The sequence below is a fragment of the Ipomoea triloba genome, chromosome 13 (genome assembly GCF_003576645.1).
Source record: "Ipomoea triloba cultivar NCNSP0323 chromosome 13, ASM357664v1".
NCBI classification, from domain to species: Eukaryota; Viridiplantae; Streptophyta; class Magnoliopsida; order Solanales; family Convolvulaceae; genus Ipomoea; species Ipomoea triloba.
In genome coordinates this window covers 26044569-26064570 of record NC_044928.1, presented here as the reverse complement: position 1 = coordinate 26064570, position 20002 = coordinate 26044569, and the positions used below count along the sequence as shown (strand labels likewise).

General features: G+C 36.5%; 3 protein-coding genes across 4 annotated transcripts; 1 reads left to right on the top strand and 2 right to left on the bottom strand.

The window, feature by feature from the left end:
• Positions 1 to 1350: 1350 nt before the first annotated feature.
• Positions 1351 to 5850, bottom strand: LOC116000933 (5'-3' exonuclease). Of its 2 annotated transcripts, none has more exons than XM_031240807.1 (7): positions 5382 to 5850; positions 4568 to 4726; positions 3809 to 4043; positions 2455 to 2677; positions 2177 to 2322; positions 1744 to 1937; positions 1351 to 1629 (listed from the first exon to the last, which is right to left on the bottom strand). In XM_031240807.1, the coding sequence occupies exons 1-5, from the start codon at positions 5760 to 5762 to the stop codon at positions 2208 to 2210; spliced, it is 1113 nt and encodes a 370-aa protein (XP_031096667.1). In that variant the 5' UTR covers positions 5763 to 5850; the 3' UTR covers positions 1351 to 1629; positions 1744 to 1937; positions 2177 to 2207. The 2 variants fall into 2 exon arrangements, with proteins under 2 accessions (XP_031096667.1, XP_031096668.1); XM_031240808.1 differs by having other exon boundaries at positions 1799 to 1937.
• A 488-nt stretch (positions 5851 to 6338) lies between these two features.
• LOC116000812 (probable magnesium transporter NIPA3) lies at positions 6339 to 10940 on the top strand. The gene is made up of 9 exons (XM_031240648.1): positions 6339 to 6963; positions 7336 to 7392; positions 8632 to 8722; positions 8795 to 8955; positions 9229 to 9356; positions 9468 to 9605; positions 9864 to 9956; positions 10175 to 10280; positions 10359 to 10940. Exons 1-9 carry the CDS (start codon positions 6840 to 6842, stop codon positions 10457 to 10459), a joined length of 999 nt encoding a protein of 332 aa, XP_031096508.1. The 5' UTR covers positions 6339 to 6839; the 3' UTR covers positions 10460 to 10940.
• Positions 10941 to 11100: 160 nt separating this feature from the next.
• Positions 11101 to 19319, bottom strand: LOC116002489. Its single transcript, XM_031242636.1, has 7 exons — positions 18749 to 19319; positions 17261 to 18004; positions 13950 to 14302; positions 13270 to 13481; positions 12031 to 12287; positions 11762 to 11940; positions 11101 to 11606 (listed from the first exon to the last, which is right to left on the bottom strand). Exons 1-7 carry the CDS (start codon positions 19008 to 19010, stop codon positions 11538 to 11540), a joined length of 2076 nt encoding a protein of 691 aa, XP_031098496.1. The 5' UTR covers positions 19011 to 19319; the 3' UTR covers positions 11101 to 11537.
• Between the last annotated feature and the right edge of the window lie 683 nt (positions 19320 to 20002).

Below are 20002 nucleotides of genomic sequence, written 5' to 3'. Positions count from 1 at the left end.
ATTTGATCATTTTCCCTATACCAAAAGTTAAGGGTTGTTATGCCGTGGACCCAGATCCACCTTGCAAGGTGGGTCTGAGTCTACATTCACATACACTATACTCTACATTCATCATTTGTAAACTCCACATTCACACATTACAGGATTATATGTTTAATAACTATATTACCACTGTTATAGCACCGGCACGTGTCTGGCGAGAAGCCTCTTCGGCGGCAGCTGCTTGGAGGAATACGCACGTCCAACAGAGCCTGACTCAACATCCCATGATCACGCCGCTACTACCTGGAGGACAATTGCACAGCTGTTTCATCGATGCAGGATACCAGCCGCACACTCGGACTGCTACAGTTGATGCAATCTTGGTGGCGCACGATGGCAGCTTCACAGCAGGGTTCAACGCGCGACTTCCCATTTGTTTTTCGCCACTCATGGCAGAAGCTTTGGCCTGTAAGGAGGCGTTGTCTTGGCTCAAGGATCGTGGTCTGTTGGCTGTGCGCATCTTTACGGATTGTTCCACGCTCAGGGACTTGCTAGTCTCCCCTCACCCGGACCTCTTATGATATGTTGGGTATTCGATCGATGTTTCTAAGTCTCTTATGCTTTCTTTTAATTCTTGTTCTATTCATTTTGTCGCTAGAGATAATAATAAGGCTGCTCATATATTAGCAACAGATGCCTTCTCTCAGGAGGCTCCTATGTACTGGGATTTTATCCCTCCTAACTCTATTGCTCATTTGTTTTAATCTATCATCAAGTTTGATTTCAAAAAAAATAAAAATATTACAACTGTTATGCATTCACACATTCAAAACTCTATATTCACAAGTCCTATACTCCACATTCACAACTTGAGAACTCCACATTCACACATTGTTAGAACTTCTTAACTCTATTACAAATTCACATATGCAAAACTCTACATTCACGATTTCTATACTCCATATTCACAATTTGAAACCTCCACATCACACATTTCTAGACAATTCTACATTCACACAATCATAAATCTACATTCACGATTTCTATACTTTACATTCACACTTTGAAACCTCTACATTCACACATTTTTGGACAACTCTATATTCAGCAATATGTTTACTAAAAAAAAAAAAAAAAAAAACAAAAACGACGTAGTTTTGGACCCAGGTCCACCTTGTAAGGTGGACCTGGGTCCATAGCATAATTTGCCAAAAGTTAATTAGACTCTTAAATTAAAAGTGCGGTCAAGAACATCAACATGATCAATATGTTATATTCATGCATGGAAATCCATGAACATGTTATCAATGGTGGTCAACAACGTAATTTTATCGGTTGATTATTAGTAAATTAGACTTATTTGATCAATTTTAATAACTGAGAAAGTTTAATTGCACATTCACAGATTCACTAGTTCAGCATTGTCATTGTTACCCTATCATGCAATCTACCACATCACATCATGTAATAGTCTACTACTATAAAAGAGCTCTTGAGATTGGTTTGAATCATATCTCCCCTTCCTCTTCTAACAATCATACCTACCACTTGAAATTTTAAATTAAAAAAAAAAATTTGAAAAGGCACAACATTATAAGAAAAGTCCACCATTGTCCAGGAACCATTGATTCTTCTTCTTCTCCAATTCTGCAAAGAAATTAACAAAAGCATGGAAATTCTTGGTAGTGAACAATTATACTCTGTAATTACTATATGCAAGAAGATTTTCTTATCCAAACAAGTGTAGAGATAGTGAGATACCAGAACGAAACTGGCCCGTAGATAAGTCAAAATGAAGGACGAAAAACGATCATACCCCTCTTTGAGAACTCAGGCCTATAAAAGTCAAGTCATCTTCCTGGTGATCGTAAATCTGTTTCCTCAAAGACGAAAGGGATCACCTCTGCCATGCCTATAAGAGCCTCCATGGCAGTGGCTTCAACCATGCCTACCATCTGTTACACCAGTTGAAACGGTGATCAAAGAATGTACGTGCTAATTACTACGGAGTCATAAATATGCAATTCCGGGTTCTATATATTTGTAGATACTAAGGTTTCAGCCAATGCAGTAACTATTAACAATCAATGTCCAGTTAAACCTCGTGGAAAAATGTTTCCCATGTGCTTTTGGATAGTGAGTAAAAGTGTAATTCTAGCAAAGGAAGCGAGAATGCAGATCCCATTGTGCGTACCTTGATAAGTTGCACTAGAAGAGCTTAAACGTCAGCGACCTGTCTGATTTCCTTTCAGAAAGTCGGTGAAATTTGATAAAATTACCGAATCATTACCAGTGTGTCTCTCAGATAGCCAGTTGTCATCAATTCGAACATCAACATCACTGCAATTTGTCACTTAAAAGTACAATTAGAATGGACAGGCAGTGAGGGGATCACAGATGATGATAGGAGCACAGATTATAAAAGAATTTATAAGTGGAAATGTTAAACAAGAGAAAATTCAAAATTCTCACCTCTTCAGAGAGAGGACTTCATAATTTCTACGTAGATAATCAGCATACTGTGTAAGGGCGTTTTGTATATAGTCTCTACCCACAGTTCTTACCGCTGCAGCAGCAAGTAAGTTTTCAAGATTCCCATGCTTTTGCAAGAGCTTTAGTGCAGTTTTTCGACCAAAACTAGGAACAACGTTCTGAATGCCAGGAACCCCATCAACTTCATCGCCCAAAATGCATCCTAATGGCAACAGCCTCAATAGGTAAATGAATAACACAACAGATATCAAACATTTTGATCATAGTGTCAGGAGAGATGAGCCAAAGATTAGCCCTCACACCTAAGCTCCCACTGATCCTCATCCCTGAACTTCCTATTCCACCACTATGATCTCAGATAAAACATTTCAATGAAGCATTTTGCTGACCCCAAAGACAATCAACATAAAGTTATATACTTAGATGTAGTTTAATCCCATTAACATGGGTTACATCCAAATGAACACTAAATTGCGCTAAGTCTAGTTCAGGTTTTGCAAAAAATTTAAATAGTAACAAAACTGGAGGGAAGTGGCTCAAACTGAATCTAGTCTAATTATTTTCCAAACACTTCCTTTGTCAAAAAGGACTTGACTTCTGCAAACAAATAGTGAAATAGAAAAGTTGAAGAGAATTGTAATTATCTTATCATGGTTATCATTAAAAACACAGGAAACACTATCTTTCCACAGGTTGAGATCAAGAGAGAGAAGTGTACTCAAGTCTAGAGGATTGCATCTGTCAGAAAATACTACGTTGGTAACAAAAAAAAACTGTGTGTGTGTATTAAGGCAGTATTGTGTCAGTTTGCTGGATAAAAGTAACCAAAGTGCATCCATTGCCCTCCCACCCTGAAGAAAGAAACAAAAACAGGTGTATATGTGGTGGAAAATTTTACTAGAAGCAGTTGTAAAAATGTAAGAGTTCCATAATCTGATTATTAGTGCATTCCTGGCATTTCATTCAATTGAAATCTAAGACAACTAGAATTTACATTAGTGAACCCAGAACTCATAACAGAAAGGTAAGAAGTCCTCATCCCTGATCATAAGCTAGTAAGAACTTACTGATAAGTGACTGCAAATAATGTACTGTGAAGGCTAGTATTGGTGGAAGAAGATTTTCTAAAAATTTGTGTAAAGAATTTCCCAAGGGAAAAAAGAGGAGAGCAGGGCAAAATGGAGTGCCTCAGCCATTCGCTCTCACAACAAAAGGAATTTGCTATCTTTTGTTCATGAAAGACTATATTAGATAAGTTCAGAATGGGAACTCAAAGCAATAACAAGAATACACTTTGTAAATTGTAAAGTAACAAACAAAGAGCATGACTTACTCAAGCTCAAGTCAGATTGTGGATCACAATTATACTGAGCTCTGTAGTGTTTGAGGGTGTAAAATGACCATCTATTTAAGTGTGGCACAGGAACCACGATTTGGACATCTTCAGATATCAGTTGCTTGAAATCTTTGTCTGGTGAAGCAATTACAACTCGAAACCCCTTCTGTAGGACTTGTCCCACAAGTGTAGCTACAACATCATCTGCTTCATGAGACTCAAGTTTAACAACCTGAATTGTGAGCCTCATTAAGGTGAAGTCCTTACAAAATAACTTATCAACAATCTAGAGTGAATAATCCTTTTCACTATTGGAATCTTGTCCAACAGAAGGAAGTCAAGGTCAAAATCAAGGCTGATTACACTAGTAATCCCAGATAGATGCCAAACTGAAATTATAAACAAGGGAAAAATACTTATATATGTATCTAAAAACTTAATTCATTTTAACACACACAACTTTGGGCTCCAGTTAGCAGCAATCTGATAGAGTAACAACTGAAGCTAGTGGGGTACTATTACTACTATAAACAATTCGACATAAAACATGAAAGTTCTCACAATTTCACCCTATATTCTGTTTAATATACATATGTTGTGAGAAAAGTCACGCTAAGCAGCAACTCCATGAAGACACTACTCTACATACAATAGCATACTAGTGCTTCATCAATTCGTTTCCTATTTACAAAGGTGTAAAGGTGTGTCCTCAAATGAACAAAAACATTAACTTCATTAGAAAAAAAGTTCACTCACAGGCACATTGCACTTCTTAAGAACATCCAAGATGAGTTTATGTGATCTTTCAACTGCTGTAAATCTTTTTGAAGTTGAACCCAAGAGCTTCTTCCTATGTGCTTTATATGTGGGCAACAGTTTCCTGCGGTACTCATTAGCTCTTTCCCCATCAATAACCTACAAAATTAACAGATAACCTAGTTAAGATTCTTGAATATCTATGCATCAGATTTTAACATAAACGAATTAACTCCTAATCATGTCAGTAAGAGCATATAAAGTCCTTACTTTGATCATCCAGTTAATAACAAAGCCTCACCCACCTCACCATAACAAGATCCCTACTTTATGCAATTACTGAACAATAATAGTACAGAATGCAGTTTTATCACTCTGCTTTAGAGTTTAGACACAATAAATATGTGTGTATGTGCTCATGGTAATACCTCTTTTTGTTAGTAAGATATTTTCATATTTAGTCAACTACTATTAATTTGAACAAATATAGACCTTCAACTATTATAAAACAACCAAATTTAGTTTAAAATATCTTAAATGTATAGTATTTCACTCTACTGACTAAATGGTACTGTCCCATTTTACTCGTTATATTTACTATTTATAACTCAAATCAACTGTATTTTCTTTGCTTATTTTCTTTAGTATTTTTAAATTTAGGTTTTTGTGTTTATTAATATAATTTTAAATATATAAATTTTTTATAATAATATTAAATTTAACAAAAAACTGAAGATTTCAATCAAACCTTGTTTGAATAAGGTAAAGTGAAATAGGAAACAGGAACTCAGGAAGAAAGAGGGAGATTTCATACAGCAATAACAGGGTCACTATGGCTGACTTGGGAGAAAAACAGGGAGACCCAATGGGCAAAAGACTGCAAAGAAGGTGTGCATCCCTTGTAACACAGAGGATTGACATCCAAAAAAAACACCCTCTTCGTCTTCCTTGAATTCTTACAGTTTACGCCTCTGCTAGTCCCGCTTTCTTCCGACAACAATGGGGCTTCCCTCAATCTAACATTATCATGAGAATAAGAACAAGAGGTCGAAAAGGATTTGAGTTTAAGAATGTTGGGTTTGAGGCTTGGCTTTGGGATTGAGCTGAAAAAGGATGAGCGTGGAAGATAAGGAATTGGATAATAGTATTGAGGGGAGTGAGGTTGAGAACGGAGAACGATAGGAATTTCCCCCATTTCAATTCTCAAACTTGATTCACTCTCCTCTATCGCCCTGAGCTAGCCAGCTAGGACGCTAGGTGCGTCTTTGGGGCGGGTTTCTGACCCGCCAAGGAGCGGGTCGACCCACACAATAATAATGAAACAATATATTATACTCCATGAAATATATATATATATATTATGTATAGAAAAATTAACTTAGAAATCAAGTTGGTCATTGATTTAGTAACAATAAATTTTTATGTTCGACTTCCTCTAATAGATATTTACTGACTTTCTTGATCTGAATTGATCAATTATAGACAATTTAAGTTAGATTTTTCAGTCTTTAACGATAAAGTGGCATTCATTCAGAACTCATATTCAGAGTGAGAGAGAGAGGGGCTGTGTGCTTTCTTATATATCAAAAAGAAAAGTTGAGTCTTGTTTAATTATAATACAATATTAATCACATAAGATAAGGCCTACAGTGGAAAGTACACAATTTAATATGAATGAGAATCTTGAAGTCATGAAATGGAAGTTGACTTTGATGTCAAGTGCATAAACAATTCTGATTTCTGAAAACAAGATCAGAAGATGTACAGGAAAACAATATAGATTTTTTCATTTTTATACTCACTCCACACCCACCTTTCAAGAGATTCTCACTTCTGTCAATCCAAGAAAAGCAGACTTTCTTTTCTACTGTACTAATACTATATCAAGGAGACAAGGACCCTGGTCAATTTCTGTAACTTTACCCCTCTCTCTCTCTCTCTCTCTCTCTCCTGCTCCACAGATCGGTCATCGATCAGACATTCAGACAATCACTATTTTTTTTTCTTCACTACTATACCACCTTCCTCTCATAAATGCCCATAAATTCCATTTTGCCCCACTGACTTTTTTTGTGTGTCTCCAATTTCCTCTCCATAATAGTCTAGAAATTCAAGAGAGTGATGAATTCAAGTACCCATTCACAGAAATGGGTGTGGGTATGAAGAAGTGGAATGAAAAAGCCTGTCTTGGAGCTCTCAGTTTTAATTTGAAGAATCTAGACTAGTAGTAAATAGAAGAGAAATTGATTGGTAGGGAGTGTGAAAAAAGGGTATGTCTGCAGACAACATCAAAGGTCTGGTCTTGGCTATCTCATCCAGTTTCTTCATTGGGTCTAGCTTCATTGTCAAGAAGAAGGGACTCAAGAAGGCTGGTTCTGGATCTGGTCTTAGGGCAGGTAGGTATATACTGTTTCTTTCTTGAAATTGAAACCTCTGTGTGTTCTCTGTGAGTTGAAATAAGTTTTGATGTACTGTGTTTGAATTGAATGGACATAAAGTTTGTTAAGAACACTAATATGAGAGTTACACATCCCTGGTTTTTGATAGGTTAAAACAGCATAGAAACAATTAAATTGAACTTTATTTTATTATAATCACCAGTTTTGCCAATAAAAGGTGTTTGTATTAGGCTTACAATGTCAAAAGTTTATAAATGTCTTTGTGTTGCTTAAAATATTGCAAGACACTGTTCTAATAGAGCTGTTGAATTTTGTTGTCTGGTGCAAATGTGCAATTAGTGGTCACTTATTCTGCTGTTGTTGTGGCAGGCGCTGGAGGCTATTCTTACTTATTGGAGCCACTTTGGTGGGCTGGAATGGTAACAAGTGGGTTCTTTTTTTGTTTGTTTAAAATCTCTTCCACTATATGAACTACTAGTCCCCCGTTTTTGAGTTGTAATAAAGAGAAACAGAGTAGCTCATATAGTAGAACTGGTTATGTTGCTTGTATGTTTCAATAATACGTCTTCAAAACAAGAAGATTTTATCTGCTGCAGCCTGCAGATGAATACCTAACAAGTAACAAGCATGACTCTACCCCCATTTCCAATTTGAAACTTAGCATCTTATAATGCACAACCTTACCATTTGTGTGTTCTCGAGCAACTAAAAGGGTTTAAGGAAGAATCTGATAGTATCATTTTGTATATTTTATTTCTTCAAGATTGAACTTTACCTCATTTGTGTTTCTTCTATGGTTTTTCTAAGGTTGTGTATACTAATGTATTTGTATAGTTCTAAGGTCCATTTCTGTGCACCCCTCTAGCTTACAACTTATTCAAAATCGTGAAAAGAAAAGATGAAAATATGGTTTATAGAGATTGGAATATCTAGAAGCTTAGCAATTGATAATAATAATTATAAGATAAGAGTAAGAGCTGTCATTTTGTTGAAAAATGAAAATATAATACAAGGATCAGGATGAAGAACTATATTTTAGAATGAAAAAAGACAATAATAGTAAGAACTGAAATTTGAATGCTATGCCTAATGCTCTAGCACATGCACACACACGTTATTAGAGAGAGATAGACTTACTGCTTGCTATATGAGTTTGCTGCTTCAATGAGTTTTAAAGGTTTACATCTCCATGAGCCCCATGGGCCATGTCTACCATGGTGTTAGGATCAAGTGCTTACCAATACGCAAAAAGCTATAGCTTGTAGTGAAGGTGCAACTTTATTTCCTCATACTGCCAAATTTTCTAGAGGCAGGGTGCTGAACTTGACCCTTCAGGCCTCCGCCCAACAATTCCCCTAGTCACCTGATGCTGGACTTGGCCTTTCACCGGCCTCTGCCCAACACATGGCATCTAGGCGGCAATAGGAAAGGAATGGTTGATGGATTCCTCTTGAATTACCGAGTTCTATATTTTGTTTTACTACATAAAATGAAACAACCAATGAACCAATATTTTTGGAACAAAAAAAAATATTGGTTCATTGGTTGTTTCATTTTATGTAGTAAAACAAAATGTAGTAAACCAATGAACCAATATATTGCCTTCTTTTCCCCAATTCAGTTCGCTATGCATTTGCCTAATATGAATGTATGTCTTTTTGGCAGTGATTGTTGGAGAAATAGCAAATTTTGCCGCTTATGCTTTTGCTCCAGCTATACTAGTAACTCCCCTCGGTGCACTGAGTATTATTATCAGGCAAGAGAGTGGTTAGAAAATGTTTTTATTTTGATTTCTGTAGTCTAGTTTCTGAATTAAATCTTCCTGCAGTGCTATACTTGCACATATGATTTTAGGGGAGAGACTACACATTTTTGGTATTATTGGTTGCGTTTTATGCATCGTGGGATCAACTATCATAGTTCTACATGCCCCACAAGAGCGTGAAATTGAGAATGTGCAGGAACTCTGGGATCTTGCTACCGAGCCAGGTACATATTCACGAGGAGAAAATATGCTTAAATATTTTACTTCAATAACACTACTTAAAGAACGATTAGATAAACCTCTAGGTAAGCAGTTTATGTAACGTAAGGGAACTTTTCTTCTAGAGGAACAGAGATTATGAGTACCAGGTGCCTATTAATGATATGTTTACTTACCAAAATTTAAAAAAACAAAAAAATGATATTTATTTTAAGATGCTTTTCTGCTCAGATATTGCTAGATTGTTAACCTGTAAATATTCGTTTTTCCTTTTACAGGCTTCCTATTGTATGGAACCATGGTAGTAGCAGCCGTTGTTATAATTATTGTTTATTTTCTCCCAAAGTACGGGCAGACTCATATAATTGCTTATGTTGGAGTATGTTCACTTGTGGGCTCAATTGGGGTTCGTAATCTGTCCTCATTTCTTCTTCTTTCTTGATATCTTTTCATAACTCGATATTTGATATCATCTAGAGTGTATTTACCTTTCTGGACGCTATTGAATGATTTGCAGGTAATGAGTGTCAGAGCATTGGGCATAGCACTGAAGTTAACGTTTGGGGGGACAAATCAGTTAGTATATCCTCAGACATGGGCCTTTGCAGTAATTGTAGCTACGTGCTTGTTGACACAAGTGAACTACTTAAACAAGGTTACGTGATTAAAATTTCTCTTTTCTTTGACAGTTCTGTCTAGAAACTTCGAAGTTGAAATTATGCGGTGGTTGCTTATGTGGAAATTCTAGATGTTATGAGTCCTACATTGAAAATATAAGAGAGAACATATAGGTTTATAAGGTCATAGGCTAGACTAGTTAATTGATTGGATTCAGTCTTTTAATGTGGTTTGGCATATGTGCATTATAGCCCAGTCTTAGATTATAACATGTGTCTTTTCTGTGGAAGTGCAGGCTCTTGATACATTCAACTCGTCTGTTGTATCGCCTATATACTATGTAATGTTTACAACATTAACAATTGTGGCCAGTGTTATCATGTTTAAGGTACACAACTACTGCTTCTGATCCTCAGATTACATATTCGGATTTTAATTAAAGTCTGTTATCTATACTTGTTTTTCTTATTCCGTACCCCCTACACCCTAGATCCTCGGCTGTGCCATAAAAGAACTCCATTCCTGAGTGGGTTAAATTTTCTTGGAGATTGCAATTTTATCAACTGTAATATTCTCATTCATTTGCATATCTTTCACCTGGAACAGGACTGGAATGGGCAATATGCAACTCAAATTGTTACGGAGCTTGGTGGGTTCGTGACCATTCTATCGGGAACCTTCCTTCTTCACAAAACCAAAGACTTGAATGAAGGTTTATCCAGTTACCTTTTCAAATAGTTATTTTAGTCAGCATTTGACTGAAATTGTTATGAACCTTGCTCATCTGCAGTTTCTTCACCATCTTTCGCGTTTCGCAATCCTAAGTATGAAGAAGCAGATGGAATCAATCTTGAAAGCATTCCCCTCAAGCGTCAAGAATCCATGCGATAATGATTATTCAAAAAAAAAAATCAAGAGCCATTGATTTGCCTATATTTTTTTATGGAAGTGCCACCGCTAATCGCTTTTCATTGGCTAGCACACTTCTGGACAGCAATATGGAATGGATGTTTGTTTGCCTCTGAAGTCTGAACCTAAGTGTAGTCATGGCTTTAACCTGCCAGGCTCTATTTTTGTTCGGTTTCAGTCTCTTTTGGTGGTGCTAGTGGTTGGTGTATTTGTGTATAGTTCTCTAGCCTCTACACAGAAAGTGATATCTGGCTACATATTGACAGGCAGAGGGTTGAAGATCATTATATTTGTGTATGGCCTTGGTGCAGTGAAAATTTTGCTCTTTAAAATGTGTAACCTTTTATTATAGATCATTATATTTGTGTATGGCCTTGGTCCAATGTGTATCTTTTTTTTTTTTTTTCTTTTTTTCGTTTTTGCATTCTTTGTGACATTTTTCATAAAGACTCATTAGTCACCATCAAAGTGATTTTTCCCAAAGACTCATTAGTAGTTTAGCAGGGTTAATATCAATTTATGTCAGGATCTCCAAGATCTGATGTCACATCTGCTTAAGTTGAGATAGTAAGTCCACCAAAAATTAATTCACTAGGGGAAGAATAAAGGCATCACTAAACATATCATTAATCAAATAAAACTATGAAAACTTGAATAAATGCCCATTATCAATAAACGAACAACAAATATGACACTCAGTTTATAAAAAAAATACAGTGCACCAAGAACCATGGCATTGGTAAATAGTTAAATACATGTGAAAAGATATGGGGGTGCCTCACCTGGTAGGCTGAAGGCAATGAATGAAACTTTAAGAGCCATAATGGAGGCTCCGAATCTCCGATGCTGATCTTCTCTAATTTCCATAAAGCGGGAGCCCGTAAAGTCGTGGTTCTGGAAATGTATCCCCTCTTCATCGGGGATTGCACTATACAATATGTATTACAGGTAATATATAGCACATTGGCATGTCTTTATACACCAGCTTGAATCAATCAATCAATCAACTATCCACCAAAATTTAGTGTCTCCAGAGTCTACTCCGTCTCTCTTTGGGAGATCATCTTCCTCCTCTCATCAGATTAGATCGATGACGGAACAATTTAGCTATCTTTCGCCTCTCGCAGTCCTTCAGTGAAAAGAGCACATTTTTTTTTATAAGAAGTGAAACGGGAATGAGTGTGCCATGCAATGTGTTATTGCAACTACTAATAAAGATAAAAGACTGATCAGATCCATCAAGGTCTGCCTATTCAAAAGAAGCATTCTCAAAAGTTTGCTTACCTTGAACATATGGAGATAGAAAGGTTTCTCGGGGTTCATCCTTCTCAGCTTGTGGTATGTATATGCAAAACTGAGCTGATCACGAGGTGTAAACCGATCGACCTCGTTAAACCAAAGGCAAGAAAATAAGTTGGACATTGGTGTATGAGCCCTTACAATAAAAGATCCTTCAGGTACATCTGTCAACACCACAAAAATAATTTTTTACTCAATAATTAATAATTAAGCTGAAAACTCTATTGCCATAGCTGAAATAGACAAGAGCATACTGCTTGGAAGAAGCTTGTCAGGATCCGAAGCATCAAATTGTTTTAGTCCATCAGCCTTGTAGACTTCAAATTGTTCATCTATGACACTATGATTGTACTTGTTTAGTTTCTTGTTTTGAGCAACTTCCTGCCAGACACAGTGCCGGTCATAGTGATTGGAAATAGCATATTCATGACCCTTTCGCCAGAGAAAATACTCCAAGATCAAAAGCGGGTCTAGCTGCAATCTTAGTTTGCTATCTAACCAAATCGAATACCTGAGAGCATTCAAGATGCAAATGCTTACGAAAACCAGAGAAGTAAGAAGAAATATGCATAAATGAAATCACAAAACATTAAACAAAAAAAGAAATGAGAAAGCTCTATTCCACAAGTACAGTTACAGGCAAAACATAAATGCAGTTGGAGGCAGATTGGACTAAGTGCAAGTCTAGAGAATTGAACAAAGTGGCTCAAAAATAAACTATTAACACTTGGCCTGCAATTCTTTTCAGCTGTTTTAGCTCAGACATTGTCCACATTTTCCCAGCCCCATTCATGACTTATAGATGCCAGAAAAGCATACAAATCTTTAGTCCAAGAAAGTATGCAAAGTCAAAAGTTCAGATCCACCAGACTATGGAATTAGACAGCCACCAAGTGAAAAATTCTTGAATTCTCACTCTCTGAGTCAAAAATTTTGTGATTTCTTATTTTAACCTCAGCCAGTGATAGAAATCTTAGTCCAATTAATTTATCAAATTGCGCCAAATGCTATTTTTATACAAATTCACATCATGTATAGTTAAACCAAGAATAAGCAGTTCATAGAAATAAAACAAGGTGAAAACATTATGATCAAGACATGAAAGATCCAAAAATTATAGTATTTAAATGGCAAACCCAATACTAAGGCCCATAAAATGCAGTTTATTCATCGCAATATAAATTGCACAGGGCTATTAATTAATCAAATTTTGTCAAATGCTATTCTCAGAGACTTTTCACTTATAGTTACATTTAAATAAAAAATAAAAAACAGCGTACATGCATGCACAAATAAAGACAGGCCATGACTAATAATTATTATAATTTTAAATGGAAAAACCAACATTAAGGCCCATGAAATGTACTTCATCCTTTGTCAAATAAATTCCATAGGGCTTGGTGGACTTTAGCAAGGGAATATGGTAGAGTTAGAAACAGTGGAAATAAATAAATAAATAGATAACTTTCTTGAAACAAATAGCTTTTTCTCACCTGGCTGAAGTAAAAAGTCTATGTGATAAAAGTTTTGGTATCTTTCCCACTCTCCGCATGTCAGTGTAAGGCAAATTTTTCACTAACACAATTTTCCATAAACCGATGAAGCCCATGCTATCCAACATTCGCCCTTCTGATGAGAGAGATTGTAAAGTAGCTTCATCCACAAACATAACGAAGCAAACATTTTTCCTGGATGTTCTAGAGATCTGGATGGAGGCAATGAAAAAAGAATGATTTTAGTGATCTATAAAGCAAATTTTTTACCTACATGGTGACAACCAAAAGAAAAATGAACAGTCCAAAGAAAGAAAAAAAAAAAAAAAAAAGAGAAAGGCAAGGATGATTTCAATTATTATAGTCGGCAACATCATCGGCTGATACAGACCAAAATACCAAATGCAAGGAATTTCTCTTATATCCTGCACTTTATGCATATTTTCTGGTTGTAATACAAAATATATCCGGCCAGGTATGGTACCTAGGGCGTACTACATGTGGCCACTTAACACAGATGTTATTGTAATTTTAACTGTGTGTATTTTAAACTAGTACAACCTCACAACTTGATATGTAAAGAGGGTGAATCAAATGGAACTAACAAAATGAAATGGAAGTTGATACAAAAAGCATGACATACAGAATTGAAAGAGAGCAAAAAGTAACGCAGATGGTACCATTTTGCCTGCTGGCATTCTCAAACGATCTGAATTTCCAAATATACATGATATAACAGCAATGTGGCAACTACTAATGTATTTTGCATCATCCTCAGCCAAGTCAAAACCTGTAGATGGAGCTCCTTCAGGGCCTTTGACAAAACCACAGTTAATCTTTTGGTTGTGGGCAAGAAAAGATTCTTCCCTCTCTTGCATACTCTGATGTCCAGCAAATCTTGGTTCCCATGTTTCATCTCCAACAGTCTTATCCTCTCTTTCTGTGTACTGTAAAGAAAACCTTGCAAATTTTCGACTTTCTAAAGGTTCTACAAGCAGTGCAGAAGAGTTCAACAGTTTCATTTCACAAGAGCCTGTAAAATGTACAGCATTTTAGTTGAAGTTGTAAAGAGAAATCATAAATATATAAAGGGTTCACCAACTGACAGGAGATGAGGTGTGATGGCTGTTACATACCTCTTATAGTCTTATTTATTGATAGGCTAGTAGTGTAGTTCAGAAAACAATAAGGGATTAAAGGGGAAAACAGATATCATATGCATGTGCTGGAATGTCTTCAGCCAAATAAACTCAGTTCTATGATAGCCAAGACATAGTCCAGAATTTTTTCAGTACAAAAAATACATTTGTGCCTCTCTTCCTAATTTATTTATTTTTATATTTATTATTTGGAAGGTGGGGCGATTCATAGACTATTTATTACCGTTACTTTTAAACTTCTGCTGAAGTTTGAGTCATTGACATGTGGATAAGAGATTTCAAAGATTAACATCCGTAAAATTCTCAAATATGACTTGTGAAAGAGCAAAAAAGTGTAGTTATTGGGCCTGTCCTGAAGAACTTAAGAAATGAGAATCAACATAAAGAATTCTCTAAACTGTAGACCTTCTTTAGAACAGAAACAATGGAAAAACAATGAGCTTTACTGGAATGAAGAAGAGAAAAATAAAGGCAGCCAATTAAGGTCAAAAGGCTAAGTATCATATAGAGAAGATTACACAAATCCACTACAACCAGGACGAATATTATGTTAGCTTTACTTACGATGAAGCTTTAGAGTAACACAATGAAATTATCATTAAAAGAAAATCAAAAGTCATTTGTCTCTTTCATATCTTCCTCTCTTTGCTGCCTATAGATTATAACCAAAGCATATTGCATAAAAAGGTACTCTGGCATATGTATGCTACAAGTTAGTCTATTAGTCTGAGTGACAAGTTAGAACTTTTGGGTCCAGCTTATGGCTGCTTTGCCAATATACTTTCCTACTATATCTTTTGCAATTTGCAGTTTAGGGAATAATTATAGTAGGTTTCAGTTTATTTACTGAGTTGTGATGCACTAATAAGCCAAGAAAAGAAATTTTAAGGAAAATGCTTTAGTTAATCACTTAATCTAATGTGCTTATGTCCCACCCACCCACCCACCCCCAAAAAAAAAGGCCTTCAATAGAATTTCAGAAAAGCCATGACTTCAATAAATTTGGAAACATTGTTCATTCTCTTCCTTTAAGTTTGAATAGACATACTCCAGTTAAGTTTGAAGCATCTTGCTAGCAAAGTCAATTAGTTTCATAAACTTAGATATTTTAATGCTGAACATAAAGGGCTAGTTTATAGCATTCAATCTCAGAGTTAACTAGACTATTTGGAGCAAGTTTATCTCTTCAATTGTGCAATGCAATTCAGCCAATTCATCCAAAAGTTGGGATGTCCTAGGGCTTATTATGAGTGATACTTGGGAGCTTCTATAAGCACTAATTTTAGTTGAGTGCACTCCAACCCTACCCCCCCACCACCAAAAAAAAAAAAAGAAAACACATGCACACACACACAACCATCATCAAAGCATTACCCCTCAGCTTCTCCAGCCTAATATATTTTTCCCAGACCTTTATTAACCTACAGAAAACTACTCCAGAAATTAGATCCAGATTTGTCCTGCATCAAGTTCATCCCTGAGTTCTGTTATTTCAAGGATGATGATCCAAATTCTAGATATCATGTCAAACTACAAGATACAATATGCAAATAAATATAGTGGACTATTTATTTTTATTATTATTTGATAATCAAATTAAACCAATGAGTTGTCCATTGGGGCCATTGGGCAATCATAAGATGCACAAAAAAGTTGAAAAGCAAGTGCAATAAGGAACAACAGATACTATTCAAGAATTATATTGTATTGGTGTAAAGAAGAGTTTGTACACAGGAGAGAGGAATCGATTATGATCCTTATATTGTTTTTGAAGAATGAAGCTATAAGTAATGCAACTATGAATCTCATTTAGAGATTAATACTGGCCAGGATGAATGTTGGAGGCATGCTTAACACATGCAAGTCAGATGGCAAGTGGTGTTTTTGAGTGGCAGAAAGGTGAGTAATGAGGTAAGAACCTGCCCTTGGAAGGGGAGCAATAGCTGCAGATGGCTGCTAATATTCAATAAATCTAAGAAGCAAAAGGAAGAACCCATCCAAGGAGGCGCATGCTGATTAGCTAGTTGGTGAGTGTAAATATATGTAAAAATGCAGTGAAAATAAAGGAAATAGGTTGAAGGAGAGAGGTAGGAGCTTATTTCACATTTTTTACTTTGGAAAATACGGAGTACATGGGCATTTGAGTTAATTCAACTTCTGGTCCTTTGAGTATAGTGGCAATTCCAGATCTAATCGTTGTCAATTTTGACACATTTAGTCCTCTACTTTCAAAAACGTTCCACATTCAGTCCAAAATGCCCCCACTTTGTGGACATTTCACCAAATTCCACACTTCTACATGAGAGAGCAATTTTAAAAGTAGAGGACTAAACATGTGAGAATTGAAATTTGTCAACTAAATTTAAGATGGCCACAACATTCTAGGAACCAAAGGTGGAATTAACTCACAGGTATTTTTACATCTAGCACTAATCACTCTGTACTCCTAACATGCCTTCGCAATCCTAACACCCATTCACATTCCTAACAATGAGGAAATAGCTTACCAAGGCAATGATTAGTAGCTGAGCTGAGAGGATTCTCATAAGCATCTTCTTTATGTCCTTTCATGAACTATCATTACGAATCAAAAAGTGCACACGCGACAGGATGAGGGGAGACTTTTGCTTCTTGAGCAGCAACTTCTTTGCATTCAAATTTTTATGATATTTTGCACTACTGTGCACACGTCTCTCTTTCTCACGTGCACTAACACAGTTCAATAATTTCAAGCAAGCAGTAGCGAATATAGATAAGAAGCTGGAACAGTATATTATCTAAACCACATAACACAAATAATGAGAAGAAGCAGCAAAAGTTAGCTAACTTACGCCGCTTTGATCTCTTCCTTGAAGCTGGTCGCTTTTCAGATGCAGTCCTTGCATCCTGACTGTCATGGATTGAATTTGTGCTACCTTTGAAATGTTGAGACTTTGAGAAGGGATGATCATTAGACGAAACAGTGGAAGCTTTACCAGCCTCTTTAAAACCTTTATTCTTTATCCCAGCATCATGTTTACCAAAAGAATGTATGTTATTCACACCAACAGTAGTAGAATAGTCCCCATCTTCACGGTCATACTCATCATATTCTTCCGTGTTTGAATTGTCTTTATCAATGTCTATCGTCTCACTCTTTGTTCCATTATTTATAATATCAGATGGATGGTTCTCCGTGATATTTCCCTCTTGTGATTGGCCAATACTGTCTAAAGAAGCCTGATATTTAGCTTCATACACTTTTAGTTCATCACGCCCAGCTTCATTGTATAAGCCTTTGCCTCTATGATCCAAATCTTTAACAGATTCAGAACTTGAAGACTTCTCATCACTGTTCTTTCCCTTTGGAGGAGATTGGACCTTATCCTGGGTGACATTGCGGTTCCTTTCCAACTCCTCCTCACTATAATCATTGTCTCTTCTCCTGTCATCCCTGTCCCAATATCGGGAATCCCTGCCCTGTTTAACTGATCCATGTCCAAAATGTACCTTCTGTCCTTGTGTCCGTGTCACGTTGGTAAGAAAATCCAGATCTTCTTCAATGTCATCATCCTGAGAATGACTTTGATTAAATTCTGCACCAGCAAAGAGAGAGAAAGGACAGTTTATAAGATGAAGACCTAGATAATCATTGGATGAACACTTATCACTAACCCAAAACATAAATACTTCTGAACAGATCAACATTATTCATCCTATGTCCCAGCATAAATCATGGATTCATCATTAAAAGTGAAGCATCCCAAAAGTTGTGAATCCATTTTGGATGTTTTTTCATTAAACGATTTTTTGTAAAGAAAAATTACCAATTTGATATCAATCCCAAAACTTGTGCCTACATACAAGAAGCAAAATCTAGGGAGTATGACAATATACAAAATAAGACCAAATAACATACTAGTAATCATCTTCTCTATTACGTAAGATTTTAACATAATTTTGATTTAGAGCTCTGAAATGAATCAAACGATCGGGTATCCCTTAGAATTCTTTCCACTAATTCAAATACATAAATATATGAAATGTGGAATAAAAATGAACAAGTCAGTAAGTATAACAGATAGTAATATGAAAAGACTGTTAAGTTTATTAGATTTATAAGAGTTTCATTGAAGCAAGGAAATATTACTAATTCAGTTAAACCAAAACTTCAGCAATCCCAATCCCAATCTAAGCAGTTAACTTAGCAAAGGAGAACTAGAAAAACCAACCGGCTTCATTTTACAACTAAATGTAACTATCCTAAAGCCAAAACTAGCTTAAAATCACTCGTCTGGACTGCAGTACAAAAATATCGGTATCTACAAGCTTGCATTTACCTTTATTTTGGGAAGTAATATACAGAAAAGCAACGACGGAGACGGTGAAGGCGACGGAGAGAATGACGACGAAAGCACCGATCGAGATCTTGCGAACCTTAAACCGACGGTGGTGTTGGTGAGCATGCCGCGGCGGCTGCTGCTGCTGCTGCTTGTGCGTGGAGTGGCGAGTCACAATCGGCACGTGATCCGGTGCGACTCCACCATTCCGAGCGAATCCGCCGCCGCCATTGCCGTATCCCGATTGTCGGTACTGAGCCATTGGTGCATTGTACAGTGCACTACCACCCTGTACAAATGCAACAGAGTGTAGTCGCGTTTTAGTGTGCTGATAGGGGAGTCCTGAAGATGTTGAAAGGCGAGTGTGGAGGTTGTGGACAAACGGAGAGATTTCCGCGTCGCCGGAAAGTGGATCAGACAAACGGCCGATTGTCTGTGTGCGTAGATTTAGAGTTTAGATAGCATGTGAAATTACAGAAGCACCCCTCGATGTTAATGTGAACTTGCTGTTGTGTGACTGCGAGAGCGGACGGGGCATGCTTATCTCGGGTGTGTCACATGAGAGAGTGAGGCAACTGGCAGGATCTGTCTCTGTTAAATAATCAATGCCAAATATTAATATGGAAAATATAAACTTCTATCGAAGTTTGAATTTATTCCACATTCACCTTAAAAATATGGTTTTATGAACCAACATGGTTGGAGTGATAATTCAGCACCTCGTCCCTTAAGCATGAGGTTCGGGGTTCGATCCCCACCCAAGTGAATTGAGCAAATCATTTACTACTTGGTTTAGTGAGCCGGTCAGCTATGAGCAACCTAGGCTGGTTAACCTTCTTGTGGTCCTTTACCGACTAGGATCGCAGGGCGAAGGTTTACTCACATACTCGGAAGAGGAGTGGGGTTTGCCTCGATAAACACCACATTGCACCCTATATGGGAGGTTGTGAGTTTGCCTCTCAGTCGAGGCAGTAATAGAGTCAGTAGTACTAAAAAATACTCTCGAATCTAAAAAAAAAAAAACAAAACAAAAAAAACAAGTAAGCACGTAGATGTTGATTTAATATCGACTCAAAATATGGACAATAACTCATTCTCTTCTGGAGACAGGACACTTAAAATTTTAAATAACTCATCATCATCATCATCATTTATATTTCACCTCCATTTAGTTTTTGGTCATGTTTGGGTTAGAATGTATAATTAATTGATAATATTAGCTGATTGTAGAAAAATATTTGGTTAATTAGCTAA